Source organism: Rhinolophus sinicus, linkage group LG09, assembly GCF_036562045.2.
Source record: "Rhinolophus sinicus isolate RSC01 linkage group LG09, ASM3656204v1, whole genome shotgun sequence".
Lineage (NCBI taxonomy): Eukaryota > Metazoa > Chordata > Mammalia > Chiroptera > Rhinolophidae > Rhinolophus > Rhinolophus sinicus.
In genome coordinates, this window is record NC_133758.1 from 30351956 (window position 1) to 30373631 (window position 21676).

At 34.8% G+C, this 21676-nt stretch overlaps 1 protein-coding gene across 2 annotated transcripts in view; it reads left to right on the forward strand.

Moving 5' to 3' along the window:
* The window catches only part of RPRD1A (regulation of nuclear pre-mRNA domain containing 1A), a 63412-nt gene that overhangs the window by 14407 nt on the left and 27329 nt on the right, over nucleotides 1-21676 (forward strand). Inside the window, exons 2-7 of one of the 2 annotated variants that reach the window (XM_019740824.2) lie at nucleotides 9168-9297; nucleotides 12518-12624; nucleotides 12704-12801; nucleotides 16877-17003; nucleotides 17109-17284; nucleotides 18608-19215. In XM_019740824.2, the coding sequence (XP_019596383.1) occupies nucleotides 9168-9297; nucleotides 12518-12624; nucleotides 12704-12801; nucleotides 16877-17003; nucleotides 17109-17284; nucleotides 18608-18793 (824 nt within the window). In that variant the 3' untranslated portion in view covers nucleotides 18794-19215. Of the gene's footprint in view, nucleotides 1-9167; nucleotides 9298-12517; nucleotides 12625-12703; nucleotides 12802-16876; nucleotides 17004-17108; nucleotides 17285-18607; nucleotides 19216-21676 lie in introns of those variants that run through there. The other variant, XM_019740825.2, reaches the window with a different exon arrangement.

The window sequence follows — 21676 nt, forward strand, 5'->3', positions numbered from 1 at the left end:
AAAGAGCATGGTAGACCAAAGGATTTTAATGTGACACAGTTTTAAAAGTTAATTGAGGTTTTCAGATTTCATGTTATAATTTAGAATCTTAAAAACCACAACTTGTTGGGTTTTCATGTAGTTTCAAAAAAGGATATTCACAATTATCTTTAAAGGCTATTGAAATACTTTTCTCTTACCAGCTTTATATTTGGGCAAGGCCTGCTTTTTTCTATTACTTCGACCAAAACAATATATCATGGTATATTTCATAGAGAAGCAGATATGAGAATTCAGATATATTCTGTTGAGCTTGAGATTCACAAAAGTGTAAAACAGTATGATTCTTCTCACCTTTTTTAAGTCTTGGGAATATACATTTTTTAACAAATGTTATTTGTGTTAACATGTAATGTTTTTCCAATCCTTTTGAATGAACTAACTTTTTTTCAATTCCTGTTTTTCTAATAAGATAAATATTGGTAGATATTTATAAGCAAAAGCTCTTTGGAGTTCTCAATAATTATAAGAGTACGTAGGGGTACTGACATCAGAAAATGTGAGAACTGCTCTCAGATTAATAGAGACCATGAATGTTTTTCATTAATTTGGTTTTATTTAATCTTGCCTAAATTATTATAGTAATTGTTTTAGTTTTTAAAACTTTGCTTTGAGATCCTTTTGGAGTTAATGAAATTGTTATTAATGTCTGTAAATGTTTCCCTGAAAATAAAACCTAGCCGGACCATCAGTTCTAATGCGTCTTTTTGAGCAAAAATTAATATGAGACCCGGTATTATTTTAATATAAGAGCCTATTCCTTTGTTCCTTTAGAACCTAGCTCACACTAGATACTTATATTAAAATAAGACCGGGTCTGATATAATATAATTTCATATCATATCACGCATATAACATTTGGTCTTATATAATATAGGACCAGGCCCAATACAATACAACACAACACAACACAGGGTCTTATATTAATTTTTGCTCCAAAAGATGCATGAGAGCTGATGGTCCGGCTAGGTCTTATTTTCAGGGAAGCAAGGTATATAGAGAATGTGGAGTTTCTTTCAGTCACCCTCTTCTGGGAGCACTTGTATAGTGATTTTTTAGACCTGAAGCTAGAGGTCTTAATATGAGATTTTTAAAAATACTGTTTATTTTTAGATAATTTGCAGATTCACATTCACTTGTAAAAAATAAGACAGATTGATCCTGTTTACTATGTGCCAGCTTCTCCCAATGGTAAGTGGAATCGTGCAGAATGGTGAACTTCTAATTCTTCTTTCTGTGCTTATTATCCAGAAATATTCTGTAACAGAGAATCTTTAAAGTGTGGTCCCCAGACTGCAGCGTTAGTGTTACCTGATAATTTGTTGGAAATGCAAAATCTTGGGCCCTAGCCCAGACCTGCATTAGAAGTTACATAGATGGGAACCAGTAATCTATGTTTTAACAAGCCGTCGGTATTTAGAGGCATCCTGAAGTTTGAGCTTTTATTGTATAAGAACTTCCCTTCATCAGCCATTGGTGACTCTGAAATACAGTTCAAATAGGCAAAAACAGGATAGATACTTAATTTTTCTCCTTTGTTAACTGAATTAGTTCTTTAGCAACCTCTTTTTGAATGTATTTTTATGAATTTATGGTTTTTTGCATGTTTGTGTTTCAGACCATTGTAGTCATTCTATTTCATCCTCTTTGGCCAGTGCCAGCCTCTTGGAGGGTTGCTAGTGTCCTTTGGATATAACCCTCGTAGTTTTTTAATAGCTTTCTTGCATTCTATCATGACAAGATGTTCCAGGCTCATCTTATGTATTTCCTGCCTTTTTAAAAAAATGTGATTTACCCTCTACACACCCAGTTTTATTGAGAAATAATTGATAATACATCACTGGTTAAGTTTAAGACATATAGCGTAATGGTTTGATTCATATATAGTGAAATGTATTTCCTGCTTTTATTGGCAAAGCGTTATTTATGGGTCCTGGGATTGCTGAATAATTTCAGTGCATTTTTTTTAGTGCATTTAATTATTTTATTGTTGTTTCATTGGTAAATAGAGTTAACTTACCTTATAGGGTTGGTTTGAAGATTAGATGACATACATAATAAGATTTTAGAACAGTGCTTAGGTCATAAGAAACTAGTCAGTATTATTTAAGTAATATTCTTAAAAGTGCGCAGTGTTTTAGTATCAAATCCAAATCTAGAAGCATAATGTGACTAAGCAGTGTGATGTGTGTGCTTACACAAGTCTTAGAGTCGACAGTTTTTTTAGTGGTCTGATGGTCTAGGATGAAGTTTGTTCTTTTCAAGATTTTAAAAATTCATTTGTTACATATACCAAAATCAAGGTTTCTAAAATTATTTCAGGAGCTTGAATTGCCTTGGCTTTTTGGATTGGGAAAGATGTCCATTTGTCTGGGCCCAGGTGGAGTTGTTGTTGTTTGTTTTTTTTTTTACCAAACATCAGAAGCAGGATAGACTATGGGTAAAGTATATAGGTGGAGCACCACGTCAGCACTACCCAGACACGCTTTTCAGCTAATCATTTAATATAGAACTCATGTATTTCCCCTTTATGACTTAATTCTTTTTTAGTAACCCTTGACACCATCCTGCCAGATGCTTTCTTAATCTTCCCCAAAGTAGAGCTATTTACTGTATGTTTTTGAATGTATGTGTGCAACTTAACACTATGTCTTAGATATTTTTCCATATCAGTATATAAATCTTTATCTCATTTGAACAGCTGTAGAGTATTGGATTGTATGGATGTACCATGGTTTCTTTAGTCATTTCTTTCTTGATTTTGCCATGAATATCCTTAGTGAATTCTTTGTGCATTTATGAGACTATAGCAGTAGGGTAAATTCCTAGAAGTGAAATTTGCAGGGTCAAGGGATTTGTGCGTTTACATTTTTCATAGATATTGCTAAATTATTTTTCTAAGAGGTTGCATTAATTTATATTTTAACTACCAATGTCTGAAGGTATCTAAAGATGATAGATACTCTTGAGAATTTTAGTTGTCAAACTTTCATCTTGATCAATCTAATAGGTAGAAAATGATAATTGGTTTTAACTGTTTAATGTTTGAGTTTCTCTGACCTTCCTATTCATAGGACTTGCCCACTTTGAATAAGTCATTGATTTTTGAGAACTTTAAAATGGAGGGTGGAATGAAAATATTTGAATTCAATACATTGAAAATAAGCAAGAGTAGCTAGAGCTATAGGAAAGTTTGTCTTTCATAATTTAAATTTGTCGTTCAGAAACCTGAAAGCAGTGTAATTTTACGTGTGTTCCCTTTTCAGCTATGCAGGGTGAGGTTAAAACCAGAAGCCAAGTTAGTGGAACATTAAAGGTACAGGTCTAAAAGGTACAGGTCTAGGCTAAAATTCATTGACTTAATAAACATTGAGCAAAGTTTTGAATCAGCTGCTGGGTGGGCTTGATTTCGTAGATTGGTAGATTATGGTAAACTTAGTTTTGTTGGGAAACACTAGATTAAATAAAAACAGTTATAGTTGGGGTAAGTGCTCCATAGGAAAAGTATGGGTGCTGTGAGAGCATATCAGGGCTGCCTAATCTATATGTACTGGGTGATCAGGGGAAAATACGTACTAGAGGAACCCATCTAACTGAGGCCTGAAGGATGGGTAGGAGTTGAGGGAGTTGGAGTACTAGTAGTATTGGGCATGAAGAGAGGTGGTGTAAGAGGCTGGAGACAGACCTGTTTGGGCCTTTGGCTCATAATGATGATTTAAAATGTTATCTGGAGAACAATAGAAAATCTTTAAAGGATTTAAAGCAAGAGATGGGCTGCCAAAAGTCTGTGGCATCCTGTTAGTGGTATAGGAACATACCAGCTCTATCCATTTTTCACCCACCTCAGCTATTAAGAATCAGCCGGCTATGTCTGAACTCTTTGTCCTGTCTGGAACAGATAAAATCTATTTAATAATCATCTGCTGATTATGCACTTTCTGTAGCAAAGAATATTACTAATTTAAAGTAGATTCTACCTTACAACCAACCACCTACCCATCTATCAAACATGTCTTCTGGTTTGTTGTGGTTTAGTTTATGGGGGAAGTAAATGAGGCTGTCCAATAGTTGTTAATAAACCTTTAGTAGAGTTCTGTTTCAAGATAAGGAGCTTTTCTTTTGATTTCCTTCTGTAAGACTCACCGTAATGCTCATTGGTGTGTGTGTGTGTACCTGCATTTATATGTACATACATTTGTTTATTCAATTTTTTATTGCTTCTCTCCGTGTAGAAGACCTCCTATGGAAAGTGGCTTCTTAGGTTTCTAGATGACACAATGAAATTTTAGCTATTTGTTGTATTTATCAGCATTGTCATCTACTGTGGTTTTAAATTTCAGTCTCCATGGAAACGTGGGTGATTATGTTAGATTATGATATTCTGCGTCATGTCAAAATGGATAGGCATGTGGTCTGTACAGTGTAAGAAAATAAGTAATGATCCTACTGCTTTCTGATTATGAGTAAATAAAACTAGATTATGAACTGATCATGAATTAGTGAAACTAGATGGCGTTTCTGTAATCCTCTTGACTGGCTAAATTTGTTTCATGTTGTTTATTTACTATCCCAGACTCTTCTTTTTGAAGGCTTGTAACTGATCTTTTGATTTGTTTGTGAATTATGTCACTGTTTCTTACTTGTGTGATGAACTGAACTTACATTGCCCTTTGGGGGGGGATATGCTTAACTTTTTAGGTAATATTATATATTATCTAGCCAGATTTTATTGTTATTATTTGTGTTTTTTGATGTACCTGTTCATATAGAAGGACCCAGACAAGGGGCTATAATTACCGTGTTTCCCCGAAAATAAGACCTAGCTGGACCATCAGCTCTAATGAGTCTTTTGGAGCAAAAATTAATATAAGACCAGGTATTATGTTATACTATATAAGACCGGGTATTACATTATATTATATTATATTATTAAAGACCCGGTCTTATATTAATTTTTGCTCCAAAAGATGCTGATTATTGCTGATGGTCCGCTAAGGTCTTATTTTCGGGGAAACACGGTAGTACCCATAAGAGCTTAAAATATAGTCTAGAAAGGTAAGATAGAAGAAAATGGTTCCTCACAATATAACTGTTGACTGGTCCTTATTTGGCTTATACTTTATTGGTACCAATATAGCAGTAAACACATACACAGGCACAGTGGGATATAATATTATATTTATGATTGCTTCCAGTGTTGGTATGATATTAGTGGAGAGAAGGAATAAAGAAAAAAAGAAACAATTTTAGTGATGTGACCTATCATGTGACACTTTCTATGAAGTTGGCAAACTCCATACTGAACAGGAAAGGTTATTTTTAGTCTGTTCCCAGCATGGTCTCTGGCACAGAGCAAACATTAAATAAATGCAAGTTAAATTGATTGGAAGATTGGGAAATACGTATCTTTATAAGAAACCCTGTGAACAACGAACCATAGGAATCGATTACGTCAGAACCATTATTTAGCCTTATATTCACGGAGTTCTTTCTTTAAGGAATTATGAAATAGTTTGTTTTCCCTTTCTGTTTGCTTTGTGTTTTAATAACAATTTATGGCTCTGTTATTTTACAAATTAACAAAACATTTGAAAATCATTTTTTTTATTTCCTCCTGGAATTGCTTGTTTTGATTAGTTTAATTAATTTATTACTCTACATGAAGGTACACATAGTTTTAAATGGAAGTAAGTTTTTTTCCCCCTGAAAATTTTGAGGTTATAAATTATGGCAATTTCATCAAATACATGGTGATGGAAGGAGAACTGACTCTGGGTGATGAAAACACAATGGGATTTATAGATGATGTAATACAGAATTGTACACCAGAAATCTATGTAATTTTACTAACAATTGTCACCCCAATAAATTTAATGAAAAAAAAAAATTATGGCAATTTCTAGGTATTTCTCATATTTTAGCCTGGGTTCCACAAAGAAAACAATGACAATAATGTTTTGGTGTTTGGATCCCACACCAAATCTATGCTCCTGGTACAGAATTTGTCCTTTGGAATACATTGGAAAATATATTTTGAAATCTTGTAAATTTTTACTTTATATTGTAGAAACAATTTTGAGTGATTTTTAAGAGGTTAGTAGCCTATGAATTTAAAAAAACACTGTAAATTATGTACTTTAAATTTTTTGTGGTAAAATACTCATAATGTAAAATTTATTATTTTAACTATTTTAAAGTGTACAGTTTAGTGATATGAAGTACGTTCACACTGTTTTGCAACCATCATCACATCCATATCCAGAACATTTTTTATCTTACAAAGCTGGAACTCTACACCCATTAAACAGTAACTCTCCGTGTGTCTCTCTCCCCGGACACTGGCAACCACCATTCTGTTTTCTGTCTCTATTAATTTGACTGCTATGTCTAAGAGATACATTGTGAGTAGTATGTTTATTTCCCATTGTGGCTATTACTGGGTTCAAGGAGCCAATTTTCCGGATTTCCCAACCAACTTTTCTTGGGATTCGGGAACAAGAAAGCAAAAAACATTCCTGAGAATGGACGGAATTCCCACCTGGAAATCCTACTAGCTACCTCATATAAGTAGTATCATGCAGTATTTTTGTCTTTTTATGACTGACTTGTTTCACTTAGCATAATGTCCTCTAGGTTTATCCATGTTGTAGCATGTTTCAGAATGTCCTTTCTTTTTAAGACTGAATAATACTCCATTTGTATGTCTGTACCACAGTTGGCTTATCCATTCATCTGTTGATGGACACTTGGATTGCTTCCATCTTTTGGCTATTGTGAATAGTGCTGCTGACATTCTGAAATATTTTGATTGAGTTGCTACTTAATCTTTTTAAAAGATAACATTCTCTTAATTATGACATGAGTCATAGTCTAGTTATTAAGAGGGAATGCTTTGGAGTTTTAGATTCGAATCCTGGCTGAATCCTCTCTGATTATTTGACTATAGGCAAATAACCTTTTTTTCCCCTTTTTTTAAAGATTTTATTGGGGAAGGGGAACAGGACTTTATAGGGAAACAGTGTGAACTTCCAGGACTTTTTTCCAAGTCAAGTTGTTGTCCTTTCAATCTTAGTTGTGGAGGGTGCCGTTCAGCTTCAAGTTGTTGTCTTTTCAGTCTTAGTTATGAAGGGCACAGCTCAGCTCCAGGTCCAGTTGCCGTTTTTTTGGTTGCAGGGGGCGCGGCCCACCATCCCTTGCGGGACTCCAGGAGTTGAACCGGCAACCTTGTGGTTGAGAGCCCACTGGCCCATGTGGGAATCAAACCGTCAGCCTTTGGAGTTAGGAGCACAGAGCTCTAACCACCTGAGCCACCGGGCCGGCCCGCAAATAGCCTTTTTGATGTCTGTTTTTCAACTGCCAAACGCAGATAATAATGGTACCTTACATTATTTGGGCTAAATTAGGTAATATATATAAAGTGCTTAGAATAGTCTGTAACACATATTAAAAGTTCAGTAATTTAGGTAAAGGAGCCCATTGGTTTAGGTACCCATTCAGAAGTACTTGCAGGCAGTCTCCCAATTAGGCAATAAAAAAATTTGAGTTTTAAAACCCATTTTAATGCTGAGAAGGCAACTAGTTGGATTAAATAATACCAGCCTATTCTTTGGGTGAGATTTTCTTTGAGAAAGGGCAATTTAAAAGAGGGCTTAATATTGGGAAAGTGCTATTATTATCGTCTTCACGGGCAAGGGTCCTGGTACCTTAACCAGTTGTACTCTATGATTTATTTAACCAGACAAGAGCCAGAAGAATCAGAAGTTGGTCTCTGTTACTGCCATGTCCTCCTTGTCTTTATTCTGTGCCGGGGACTTGCAAAAGCATGAAAAGTGGTGGGCGGCAACTTTAGACGGGCAAAGCAGGTTATGCAGTGGACTGCACAGGTTTGTAAAGTCTGATCGGTGGTGACTCAATAGTTTACAGTTTCTGAGAAGGTTGGGTTGCTCGTTTCCCCTCAAGGAAGATGTGAACTCAAAAGTGGCTTTTTAATATGTTGAATGCTTAAATTTTAAATTGAATACTCAAATCTAAAGGACCAAATGCTGCCTGCCCAAGTTTCTGCCTTAAATCCAATGTACTGGACCATAAGTCCTCTACACGACTGTAATGTAGATGCCACAAAGTATGAGGTTTCTGAATACAGTTGGACACCTTTGAATGATTCAAGTTTAGTTCTAGTAAAGTTATATTATGGAAACATTGTAAAAGATTACGTTCAACTAACTAAATTTTCTTATGTATATAGATCTCTTGAGTCATACTCAGTATTGCTATGCCACTTAACATTGGAACCAGTAAAAATGTATTCTGGCTCACAATTGTTGAAATCTTATCTGCTCTTTTAGAAGAACTTATGCCCATAGACTGTATTGAGTAGGGGTATATTTTTGTCAGGATGAATTCAGTTATTCAGTTATTGTAATGCAAAGTGGGGGCAGGGGGAGGAATCTAAACTTTGCCCATCTGGTCTCCTTAATATTTACTCTATTAACTTGACAAATATTTATTTCATAAACAAAAATATATAATTGATTGAAGTGATGTCTCTTTCAACCTATTTTAACATTTTATACTCTGTTTCACACTAACTTAAAAGTCGGTTTTTAAATCATGAATATTAAAACCATTATAAATTCAGTTTAAGATTTAGAGTGCTATCTTAATAAAGACCAGTCAGCATCTTATTTTCAAATGGCTATCGTTCATATAGTGCTTAATAGTTTTAATAAAATTTTATACAGGATAGAGTCACAGAGATGAATTTTTACACAGACATGATTTCAGTGTGCAAAGCTATTAGTGTGGGAATAGCGATAAGACTAGCAATCAAGGAAAAGTAGTTTGGGTGACTTGGTAAAACCGCAAGGAAACAAAGTTTCATATGTCATTGACTACCTCTGCCTCTTGAGTTCTTTTTTTTGTCGCATTGATCTCCAGAAACCATAGAATAATTCTGGTGAGTAAAAGAATAATGACTTAATAAGCTTGGTTGTAGAATGAGAAGCTAGGGTTGAACACAATAAATAAAGGTTTGGTGTAGTACTCAAACTGCTTAATTCAGGTATTGAGAAAGTTTCTCCAAGTAAGGATATTTTAAGTAGATTTTTAAATTTTTTTTTATTTTTCAGCCAAACCAAACAGGAAGCTTACTTTTCTCTACCTAGCCAATGATGTCATTCAGAACAGCAAAAGGAAGGGGCCGGAGTTTACAAAAGATTTTGCACCAGTTATAGTGGAGGCTTTTAAGCATGTTTCAAGGTATGATAATGGTTTTGGGTAATCTGTTTTAAATGCATAATATATCCTTTTTCTAAAATTTGCCATTAGCCATTAAAATAAAAACCAGGGAATGTATTTCTTTGAAGTTTTCATTTGAAAAGACTTATCTGTAAATGGCATTTGTAAATTTGTTAAATATTTTGTGTGAAGGAAACTTTTTTCAACTGTTGCTAAGGTAGGCATTTGTAGTACTAGAGGTACAATTTTCTTTAAAAAAACCAAGAGCAACTTCTGTATTGAAATGAACTTTATTAAGAATGAATGAAGGTGTTGAATTGAAAATTTGTGTGCTCATAAATCTATCACTCTTCTAGCTAATATTTCTAGATAATCTTAATACCCTTTCTCCTCATAGTGCACTACCCTGTTTCCCCGAAAATAAGACCTAGCCGGACAATCAACTCTAATGCGTCTTTTGCAGCAAAAATTAATGTAAGACCCGGTATTATATATTTTATTATATTGTATTATATTGTATTATACCCGGTCTTATATATGACCAGGTCTTATATTAATTTTTGCTCCAAAAGATGCATTAGAGTTGATTATCCAGCTAGGTCTTATTTTTGGGGAAACAGTATAATGATTTTATGGTTTTCTAGTGTGTGGGTATATGTTATAACATTTAAAAATGCTTTGGAAATATAGAATATTTATTTAAAATAATCTTAAACCTGTTGAAAAATTTTGCTACAGAAAAATTCTGAGGGTAGGAGGCGGTACTTTGGCTTGTGGTCTTTTAAATGCGTATTTCTAAACATATGCAAATATTTCATAGATTGCTAGGTAAACATTACTGGGCTAGCCTATTAAATCAGTCTAAATTATAGAATTCAGTGGTGAATGATGATTTGTTTTGAATGATTTACTCACCATATGGCCTATAGTTTTAGTCACAGTGGATGCATTTTTTTAAAAGTAAAGAATGTGAAATACTGCTGTAGGTTGCTTAAATATTTATCCTTCAATTTAGATACTGTCTTTTACTATCTTTTCAGATGTTGGTGTTTAAGTCTTAGAGTTCAGTCATAGCCCCTCTTGGGGTCATATTCTTCATTTGCCCTTTGGGTGATTTCATAAACTGCATATATTTAGTTATTATCTATATCCTAATAACTCACAATCATATGGTACAGTCTAGATGTTTTTTTCTTTTAGATTTGTATGTCCAGTTGCCTATTGAATTTCTAGTTACATCTCAAACTCACGTGTCTGATACTGAACTCATTATATCCTTGCTCCCTGTCAAATTTACTGTATTTTGCCATGTGTAATGTGCTCCTGTGTATAATGCACAACCATGTTTTTGGCCCAAACTATCAGGGGAAAAAAATCTTAAGTTTTAATTATTTTTTATTTGTTTACATTTAGGTACTTGTTTTTTGTAATATAAAGGAATTTTAGCATTTATTTTTTTTAACATACTATGGTACAAGAAATTTTATGTACCAGTAACACATCATAGAAGGCCAAGAATTCTTCGTCGTTGCAAGTTTATCATAAGTTTTCAACAAAACCAATTATTGTATTCCAGGGTATTATTTTGCATATGGATATTGTTATTAATTTCTGGAGTTACACTTTTAATCATAAGCATAAATAAAAGAATTAAAAACATTTATATAGATGCAGAATTAGTACTACCCATGTATAATGTGCATCCTTATTTTTCCCTCACAAATTTGGGCAAAAAATGCACATTATACATGGCAAAATATGGTACTTCCCTAGGTTTTACTTTCTCAGTCAATGGCAACTCCACCTATCCAGATATCCATGTGAGAAGTTGCGTGTCATCTTTAACTCTCTGTGACATTTTGATTTATAATACATCACGCTCTCCTTTCTCCTCCACTCCCCTTATCCCATATACGACAAACATAGTTCCTTCAGTTCTTTAGATTTCTTCCCATTCCAGTTACCATAATGTCATTTCTGTATAATGGCAGTAACCTCTAGTATTGTTTAATCCATTTAGGAAACTACCCAGAGTTGCAGAGCTGATCATAATACTCCGTTGCTTTTGAGTGGTTCTCATTTGTCATAGAGATCAAATCTAATGTCCTGAGAAAGACATAAGATGTTCCTTCATACCTAACGCTGTGGTCTACAGTTTAAGCTAACTGAACCTCTTTTATTTCTTTTTGCCTTAAGACTTTTATATATGTTGCCTCTCCCTAGAATTCAATAAAATATCGATTGCCCTAGGCCCTGAGGATACAGTAGTGAACAAGACAAAGTTCTGTTCTAGTGGAGCTTGCATTTCAGTGGATGACACAGGTAATAATAACTAGATAGACAAGTGAATATATATTGTGTCAAAATATAAGTACTATGAAGAAACGTAACAAACAAGGCAGGAACTACAGAGCATGATTGTGCTCAGTTATATCATGAGATTAAAACACGACTATTCGGGGCTGGTAGCATTTGAAAGAGATTAAAGGAAAGGATGGAATGAACCATGTGACTCTAGGAGGAAAGGATTCTAGGTAGAAAGAATACTTGGCAGAAGCAGTGAGACAGCTGTGTGCGGGGTATGTTTGAGAATCAGCAAAATTTGTATGGGAGAAGGTATTTAGGGACTGTGGACTTAGAGGTAGCCAGGAAACAGAACATGTTCACCTTTTGACCCAGAATAAGGATTTTGGGTTTATACTTGGTATGATTGATAGCTGTTAGAAGATTGAGAGCAGTATGATCTGATTTACATTGGTAGTTTGGGAGACCAATGAGAAGACAGTTAAAAAATCCAGGTATGAGATAGTAGTGGCTCAGTCTACATTGGTAGTGATGAAGGCAGCAGGAAGTGGCTGGGAGTAATCTGTTTCCCACTCCTCTGTGTATCCAATCTTCAGATCTCAGATTAAATATCACTTCCTCAGATACTCTTCCTGAACTCTCTTAAACTGGGCCAGGTCTCTCTGTTACGCCTGTCTTTAACACCTTGCTCTCTTTTGTGGCACTTATAAATAACAGATGCCATAAAGTTCCATTTGTGTCTCTGGTGTCAAAGAGAGTGTAAAGCAGGGAGTATGTCTGTCTGGATCAGCAGCCCAGCACTGCTGGGCACAGTGGTGCTCGGTAAACATTTGGAAAGCTTTTTTCAGGGAGTGAATGTCTGATTGTACTTAAAATCGCCGTTACCTTTTCAATAGCACTATGCATTTTTACTGTTAATATTTTTATTTTTCTTTAGTGAAACTGATGAAAGTTGTAAAAAGCACCTTGGAAGAGTGTTATCTATTTGGGAAGAAAGGTCTGTTTATGAAAATGATGTATTAGAACAACTTAAGCAAGCTCTGTGTAAGTATATAATCTTTTATCATGATCTCTTCGTTAAAATGTGTTCTTTCATTAAAACTTAAATGTTCTTTGAATTCAGATGGAGATAAGAAGCCTAGGAAGCGAACTTATGAACAGATAAAGGTGGATGAAAACGAAAACTGTTCCTCTCTGGGCTCTCCAAGTGAGCCACCACAGGTAGAAGTTTTTCTCTGTTACGGGAGTTACTGTTACGTCATGTGGCCACCATGCTTTGTTAATGGCAGTGTCTTTCTGTTGTAAATTGATTTTAATTACTGTTCTTGGTCCAAGAAAGAAGCTGCATGAATATTTCATATTTTCTGATTAACATATTGCTATGTTTATGTAATATGTTATGTATTATATATTAAGCCATCATATTTTACATCGAAAGAGGATTTCTCATTGCTTAGTATGATTAGGTCTAGTGAGATAGCCACCATTTAAACAGTTTCATTTTAAATAAATAAAGCATTATATAAGATTACTTGTATGACACTAAAAGTTCCATTCCTAGAGATAAACACTGCCCTTTTGAAGTATTTTTGCTTTTAAACATGTAAAAACGAGTGTTAGAGTAGCAAGTATGTATTCATACAGTTCTTTGTAACTGTAATAGAACTATGTAGTTCCATGATAAAATAAGATGGATTAAAACCATTAACTTAATATTTCATGTCCTCCCAGGTTGGTATAATAAAGCATTTCTTAACCATTAGATGATTTCAGAAAGACATTTTTAACTTTTAATTATGTGGGCATCGAGTCTTAAAGCTTCCTCCTTCTATGTTTCAAACATATAGGAGAGACAGATAAAATTTAAAAGGAGAAAATGAAGACATAGCCATACTCTTAAAACAAGGTAAATATCATGGTGGGCTAGAAATGGTATAGAAACACAACTCAGTATGTGAGCTAGAGTCTGGTTCCTGCTGAGCATTGATCTGGAAGCAGACATGGGTTGCCAGAAATTAGTATCCTAGAGGGAAGCAGTAACTCATAGTGCTCCATGGGAGTTGGAGGACTGGACCTGAACTCACTGCATGAAACCAGAGGCAGGGTGGAGCCCTTTCCCCCATGAAAGGCGCTTGAAAGAAATGTACAATCAATCATGGCTTAGAACTGTGGATTTATATTGGGGTTGGTGCTAGGGAGGCAGAAAGAATCCTACATACTGGCTCAGTGACAGGAATGCTGACGCCCGCCAGTGATACCGTATTTCCCCGAAGATCAGACCGGGTCTGACATTAATTTTTGCTCCAGAAGACCCATTAGGGCTTGTTTTCAGAGGATGTCTTTTTTTTTTTTTCATGTAAAACAGTCTACATTTATTCATGTACAAAAATCTACATTTATTCAAATACAGTCACGTCATCTTCTTCTGGAACAACGTCATAACTCTCCAAACCCCGAATTCTTGCTTGAATTTCTTGCGACTCCATTTCCTGTAGAACCATTGGCCCCAATGTCTCATGTCCAGCAATAGAGCTCTCCCTAAATGAGCACGTCTTGTCCATGTAGCCTGCTCGCAGTGCACTGGCAACACAGCTGTCAGTGATCTTATCCCATGAATTCTTCACCCAAATCACGACCTGTTGCAGGCTAGGCTTCTCAAAGTTTCCACGCTGATTTCTCTCCATTCTATTTTCAGTGTAGTCATTGATTTCCATGTGGAAATGGTCTTTGAATGGCTTGTTTATTGCAATATCAAGAGTCTGGAGATAGGCAGTCATTCCTGCGGGAATCATTATTTGATTTATTCTTCTCTCTGTGAGGAAGTTCTTCATGTCTTTACTGCGGTGAGTGCTGGCTGAATCCCAGACTAGCAGACCTCTTTGGCCACCTCGCAAAACCAGTGGCAGCATTAAATCGACCCACTGCCTTATAACTGCTTGTGTGCACCAGGCTTTTTCAGTTTCAAGAACATAAATGCCTGAAACACGTTCAACATAATCTTTCTTGCCCTTCGTGATGACCAGAGGTGGGGCTTTCTTTCCATCCAGGCGAATTGCCAAAATACAGGTAACACGTCCACTTTCATAACCAGTGGACGGAGTGTAGGTTGATGAGGCACCCCTCTGATCAATTGTCGTTTGAGATCCTTGGCCCATAAACACTGCAGTTTCATCCATAGCAATCATGTAGGAGAGCTGATATTTAGAAAAGCCGATGCCATCAACAAAGGACTTGAATGCAAGTGCATTTTTAATAACTTCAGTATCTTCCAGCTTGAACAGTATTGTCGATCTTAGAGACAGTTCATATCGCCGAAGGAAGCCATCCAGCCAGTGTTGTAAAGCTTTGAATTCTTCTGGGGATATTTCTAACTGTGGTGCCATTGCAAGGGCAAATGCTTGAATATCAGCCCTGCGCACAACCAAAGCCTTTGCTCTCCTGTCAGCAATCCATTCACAGATGATGTCTTCCAGCTCAGGAAACAATGGTTGCCAACCTGATCCACACTTGCGCTTCTTAGCATTTTCCTCGTCCACCTGTTGACTGAGGTTATCGTACTCTGCTCACCATTTTCGGACCATGCAGAGATCCAGCTTCTCTTTGCAGAAAGCTGTAAGATTCTTGCCCCAGGAGTCCTCCACGATTCCTTTCTTGTACTTGACAGAAAAGCTGTTTCTTTTTGCCTCATCTCGTCTGGGGGTCAAAATATTATTCTCTTTAAATTTACCATTAAATCAAGTGTTAATTGAGATAGGAGTGGCAACAAAATGATGATAGTTAAGAATGATGGTCCACACAAAAGCAACGAAAAATTGCAAGCATCAAAATTCAGAAAATGTTTATTTCACATGAGTGCATTAAGTACGTCCATTACAACAAACGACGTATTGAATTATGAAGATTCATATTAGACACAACCACGTCCGTTCATTATCAAGTGAGCATCTTATTCAAGCGTTGTGTCTGTGCTCCGATTGGTCATTCAATAATAAGTCTCAAGTTCCTCTGTTTACATAGGCGTTTACCTCGTCCAAAAGCACCCGCTTGGGTATTTACAAATACTTAATTATAATTATTTTAAGTATTAATGTCAATAATATTATTTATTTATATTTAATTATATATTATTATTTTATAATTCAGTATGTTGCAACAGATGTACTAAATGCATCTGTCTGGCTGACGGTCTTAACTGAGGCTTATTTTTGGGATAGGGCTTATATTACAAGTATTCTGAAAAATCATGCTAGGGCTATTTTCCAGTTAGGTTTTATTTTCGGGGAAATACGATAGCATTTTTTTTGTAAGCTTAGAAAAATCAGTAATTGGCTGTCATTGTCATCTTAATTTATACACAGAATGGGTAATTTCATATATTTTTCAAGTGTGTGTATAATTTCCTAGTGTTCCAGGGTCTATCTAGTTTTAGAGATTAAGGAAAACAAGGAAAAAGGAGGTGGAATGGGGATGGAGGCTAGTAAAAAGAAAATTTATTAATTTTCTTTTAAATAAGTTTATAGACATTATGAATTGTGAAATCACCAGCAAAGACTTGCCTTTCCCACCTAATTATAGCTGGTATTTGAAAAAATGCAACTGAAATATTCTAATGATAAGATAATTTTTATAATGTCTAAGCATTATATAAAAATTAGTTATATATGTGGAACTTCGTAATATTTTAATGATGTTACTAACAAACCATAGAGTAGTTGAAGATACCACATTTAAACATATTCCAAAACCACATTTTTTTTGTGTGTGTGTGCTTTCATTATATCATTTAGAAATGGAATCTGGGAGACTCTTCCATGTTGTGGTAGAAGAAATTTGTATCCCCCTTCCCCAGTATTCAATTTCGTATTAAAAAATTCTTGTCATGTATAATGATAATATAATGAATATATATACATAAAACTTGTATTCTCCAGGTTGAAGTTTTAGCCTGCCTTCTCTTTTATCATTGTGTGTATTTGGCATATAAATCAGTCACTTCAATTTAATAGTCAGATAATTATTTTTACACAATCTGTCTTTACCACTGCAGTATGGGCTGCTCACGGCCAAGGGCCATGTCTCATTTATGTTTCAAATTTATTTATTTCCAGTACCTAATGTAGTGTAACTTCTTTTCCTTAGAATATAAAAGAAATGGAATGTCTTAGAAAGCAGCTTATATTTGAAACTTTGAGCTAGTAAATATCCTGTAATGGTTAAGGAATATGAAATAAATTGCAAGTCTTTTGTATGTGTCTAAGCTCATTTATTTTGGTTCTAAAGTTGTATAACTTTTTAGACTCTAGATCTCGTTAGAGCATTACAAGATCTGGAAAATGCTGCTTCGGGTGATGCAGCAGTTCATCAGAGGATAGCTTCTTTGCCTGTTGAAGTCCAAGAAGTATCCCTACTAGATAAAATAACAGGTAAGAAGAGAAAATGTGACCTAAACTGTTTTGGGAGTCGAGATGAGGGAATAGCAAATGGCATTGTTTTTGTTGTGTAATAATCTTATTCTGTGCTTTTCTTAGATAAAGAATCTGGAGAAAGGCTTTCTAAAATGGTAGAGGATGCTTGTATGTTGCTGGCAGATTACAATGGCAGATTGGCGGCTGAAATAGATGATAGGAAGCAACTCACTCGAATGTTAGCAGATTTTCTTCGTTGTCAAAAGGAAGCCCTTGCAGAGAAAGAGCATAAATTGGAAGTGCGTAACCTTTTCCTTCTTTAGTGCTTATTTAATTTCTTTTTTTTGGTAGGAATTTTGGTAGGAATTTTTAAATATCTTAATGTTCCTGCACATTTTGCTTTTTTTTTTTTTTTTTTTTTGACGTAGACCTTTTTAGACAGTGGCCTGGGTAAGCTACTCCTTGCATTAATGAGTTTCTGTCTATTTGAATCAAACCAACTTGCCGAAGTAAATTTAGAGATTTGGAATTAGCAGAATTGATTGCATTTAAAAATTATTCATGTGAGATTCCAGTAATAAGAGTTTAAATCCTTACCTTCAAAACTAAAATAATGGGAAAATAGCAGTTGGTATAAAGTCTGGTGTTAAGTACAGTAAATTATGGTTGGACTTATTTAATTCCTGTTCTGAGTACATGCAGTCTTTTGGGTATACAATTAAGAAATAAAAAGGCTTGGGCATAGAATTGGTTGTGTCTATGCTAGTCCCCAGGCTCTCTATTCCTGAACAGTTTATCAGTTTTGCTCAGGAAGGTAGAGTTCGAGTTACTCCTTTGTTCCGCCCCTGATTCTGATGCTTAGCATAGTCCCACCCCACTCCCAGCTCATATAGATCCTTAGGTAGAAAGTAATTGCTTCTTTAAATTGAGTGATGATTGATACTGTCAGTGAGAAGTCTGGAGCTGCAGGGGTCAAAAAAGAAACACTCATATTTCCTCTGAGCAGTGTAGCCATTGTCAGATGAGCCAGATTTCGTTTTATCAAAAGAATCTTTCATTTGACCAATTCTTGTTTAAATTGTTTACTGCTATAGCAATTTCTTATGTAGGAGAATTTCTAATTTGTCTGGATTCCATTATTTAGAGACAATTCTCTGTAAATTTGTAGGTAAGTTATGAGACTGCCTCAATTAAGTTGCTTTAAATGTTCAATCTTGTTTTAGCAATCTCTAATTGTGCCAGAGATGGTTTCCATTTCTAAACGTGAGAGCAGCTGTTTGATTAAGTACCAGCAACAGAGCTTTCCCTCCACAAATTCTCATCTCTTAATTTAGCATTGTTCCCCCTCTGCTCACATATACACTCTCAGAGTGTAATTGTTGGTGCCATGCTCTGCCTGTAGAGGTTGCCCAATTCTATGGACAAAGGAAAAGATAGAATTTTTTAAAAAGATACTTTTGATAGTTAAGTGGCCAGTTTCTGATTTTGTAATGTAAATTCAATCTCAAACATACTGTTATTTATTTTATTGTTAGCAGAATTAAGGGTAAGTAATGTCATACAATTTTTGTCTTTAGTCTTTTGGTATGGTTTCTTTAACTTCTATTGAGCTTCTGTTGCAGGTATTGGACATGGGCGTATCTTCTAACGATGTCATCATCATTAGCATATTCTTCCTGCTAAAAATAAATATCAAACTCCAAAGCCTGTATTGTCTCATGTTTTTGAAAACGGAAGACTGCAACTTTATTCTGCTTTATACTGCTTTCTCACTTAAGTCGGTTATTTATCACTTGTTACAAAAATAGAATTTATGTTTGAAATGTTAAGTGTAGAAAATAGATCAGGTACCACTCCCACCCCCTCTTTTCCCAGTGCCTTCCAGCCAGATTTCATAGTTGATGGTAATAGGTGGTGAGGCTGATGATAATAATATTATTTACCGTGTGTTTAGGTATTATTCTAAGCACTTCACATATATCAACTCATTTAGTCCTGTATAGCAGGAAGTATTATTATCCCCATTTTAAAGATAGGAAACTAAGGCACAGGAAGAGTAAATAACTTGCCCAAGGTCACAGTGAGGTAGTGAATTATTTAGAACCCAGGGAATCTGCCTCTAAAAAGACATACTTGCTCTAAAAAGACATACTGCCTCTAAAAAGACATACTTTACTAAAGAAATGATAAGATTACAGCAAAAGCAAAGCCCTATCTCCAGTTGTTGCTGCTGCTTCCCTCAGGGGTAATCACTCTTGAAATAAAATCTTGTAGGAACTTTTTTTTTCCCCAGCATGACTGGATTTTACCATAAAGAAATCACCTAAATTATGTTAAACATTTTTTACAAGAAATACTTAGGTTTAAACAAGTTATTTATTTGTAATTATCATAACAGTAATGCCTTTGCTAGAAGAAAATGTTTTGAGATATTTCGATGTTATTTGTACTAAATAGGTGGTATCACTTTAAAGCTGAGACTAAGAGGTCAAGATTTATACTTAGCATATGAGCTGTGACAGCATCAAATAGTTTTAGGCATTTTTGAACATATCTGTGATTGATCAGGTATTGATGTGTCTTTGTTTTGTTTTATTTCGTTTTGTTCTAAAAAAGGGACATAAATTTAAAGTGTCAGTTCAGGAATTGGCTATTTCACACTTCCTAAGTAGGCTGCTATAAAAGCATTTGTTATGAATGAAAACGAAGTATTTAAAATTTTGGAAATTGTGAATCTTTTTTTGAAACTTGTGGATAACTAGCTGATTATTAAGTAGATAAAATGGACTTGATAAATGTAATTTATAAAAAGTATTTCATATAACAACCATAGATTGTTATTGGAATCATATTTCATCATTCAGAAGTTGAAATTATTACTAAACTGTTGTTCACCTAGCTTATTTTGGATAGGGGGCTTAAAATGACTTTTTTTTATTGGGGAACAGTGTGTTTCTCCAGGACCCATCAGCTCCAAGTCAAGTCGTTGTCCTTCAATCTAGTTGTCGAGGGCGCAGCTCACTAGCTCATGTGGGAATTGAACCGGCAACTGTGTTATTCAGAGCTCGCGCTCTAACCAACTGAGCCATCTGGCCGCCCCTTAAAATGGCATTTTGATTTTGATATTTTTGGAGAGGAGGCAATATAGAGTTCAGAAATTCTTCCATATTCAATAAGATATCTGCTCAATTTTGAATACTTGTTTTCCATGATATAGTTGATATAAGGAATCATTCTTTTATAAAATCCTTATCTCATAGTAAATTAATCTATTTTAAATTGCTAGGCTTCCATAGAAAATTGATTTTCTAGTCTATGGAATAGATTTCCATAGAAAGTTGGAAATCACCATTTGATGGCTCTGAAAAGGAGAAATCAGTCGTAGTTACAAGTTCTTGAAGTCCAGATAGGAAAGGTGTGAGAGAGGATAGTGTTTATTTTTAGAAGTCTTGCATCAATACTTTCAGATTTCCTCATTAAAATATGAGGGTGTAGTATTCATTGTATGAGTGTTTGTTTATTTAAATCTGTCCCTCTTCTCATGTTGTCAGATTGCATCCATTGAGTTGCTTTTACTAGTTTTGTGCATGATACATAGTACTATAGAGAACACCTGGTGGTGGCAGGCTTGTATAATTGTGCAAGAATATCTATCTGTAGGATTGATTCTCAGAAGTGGAATAGAATAGCAAGGTCAACGGGAATGTATGTTTTAAGTGTTGATAGTGTACCCAAGTCCTCCAAGAGACTCTGCCTTTTAAAATTCCTTGCAGTATGAGGACATCTTTTCCTTTACTGAATGTCAGTGATCTTTTAACTTTTTTCTTTGCTGATTAAAAATTATTTTTTTTGTTCACTCAGTTTGAACATCTTTTAAAAATATTTATTAGCCATTTTATTTCTGTTGTAAGTTCCCTGTACCCTTTGACTACTCTGTTTGGTTCTAAGTTTGTGTATTAATATTTGTCTTTGCCTTTATGGATTCTGGACTTTCTGGTTATAATTAAGATGGTCTCAATTCATAACTATAAAAATACTGTGCTATTTTTTATGGGTATTTTTTTCTAATTTTATCCATTGGGATTTTTTGTTTGTCATTCTAAGTTGTATAATGTTGGGATCTAACTATTTGAATGTAAATGTCCCCTCATTTATTGATTAATGATTAATTAATGACTCAATCTCTTATTATGTTATGAAATGCCATTTCTGTCATACTTAATTCCTATATATACATGGGAATGTAGTCCTTTTTCTAATCTACTGGTCTATTTGTCTTACCCACCTTTATACAGTAGATTTTTGTTTGTATTGCTGTTTGGTATTGTTTGTGTCTATAGTTTTAACTAATCATGCTTGTGTATGCGAATTTTTACTTTCTTCCCACTTTATACATATTTGCCTGCGTACTTAATATTTTAAATGACAACATTTTGCTCAGGCCATTTTTTATTAAATATTTTTCATTTACAGTTGACAGCTAAGTAGCATTGCTTAATTTACTTGGCCATCTCCCTGTTTTGGAGCACACTGTTTTTGTTGTCTGTCCCTCTATCTGCTAAACAGGATTTTCCAGGTTTTTACAGAATGCTTACTTTTATAAAACTTTTGTTTTCCATTTTCCATTGTTTTCCATTTCTATCAAACATTCAATTTCCATTTTTTTTTAAATGCTTAAGATAAATTTTGTT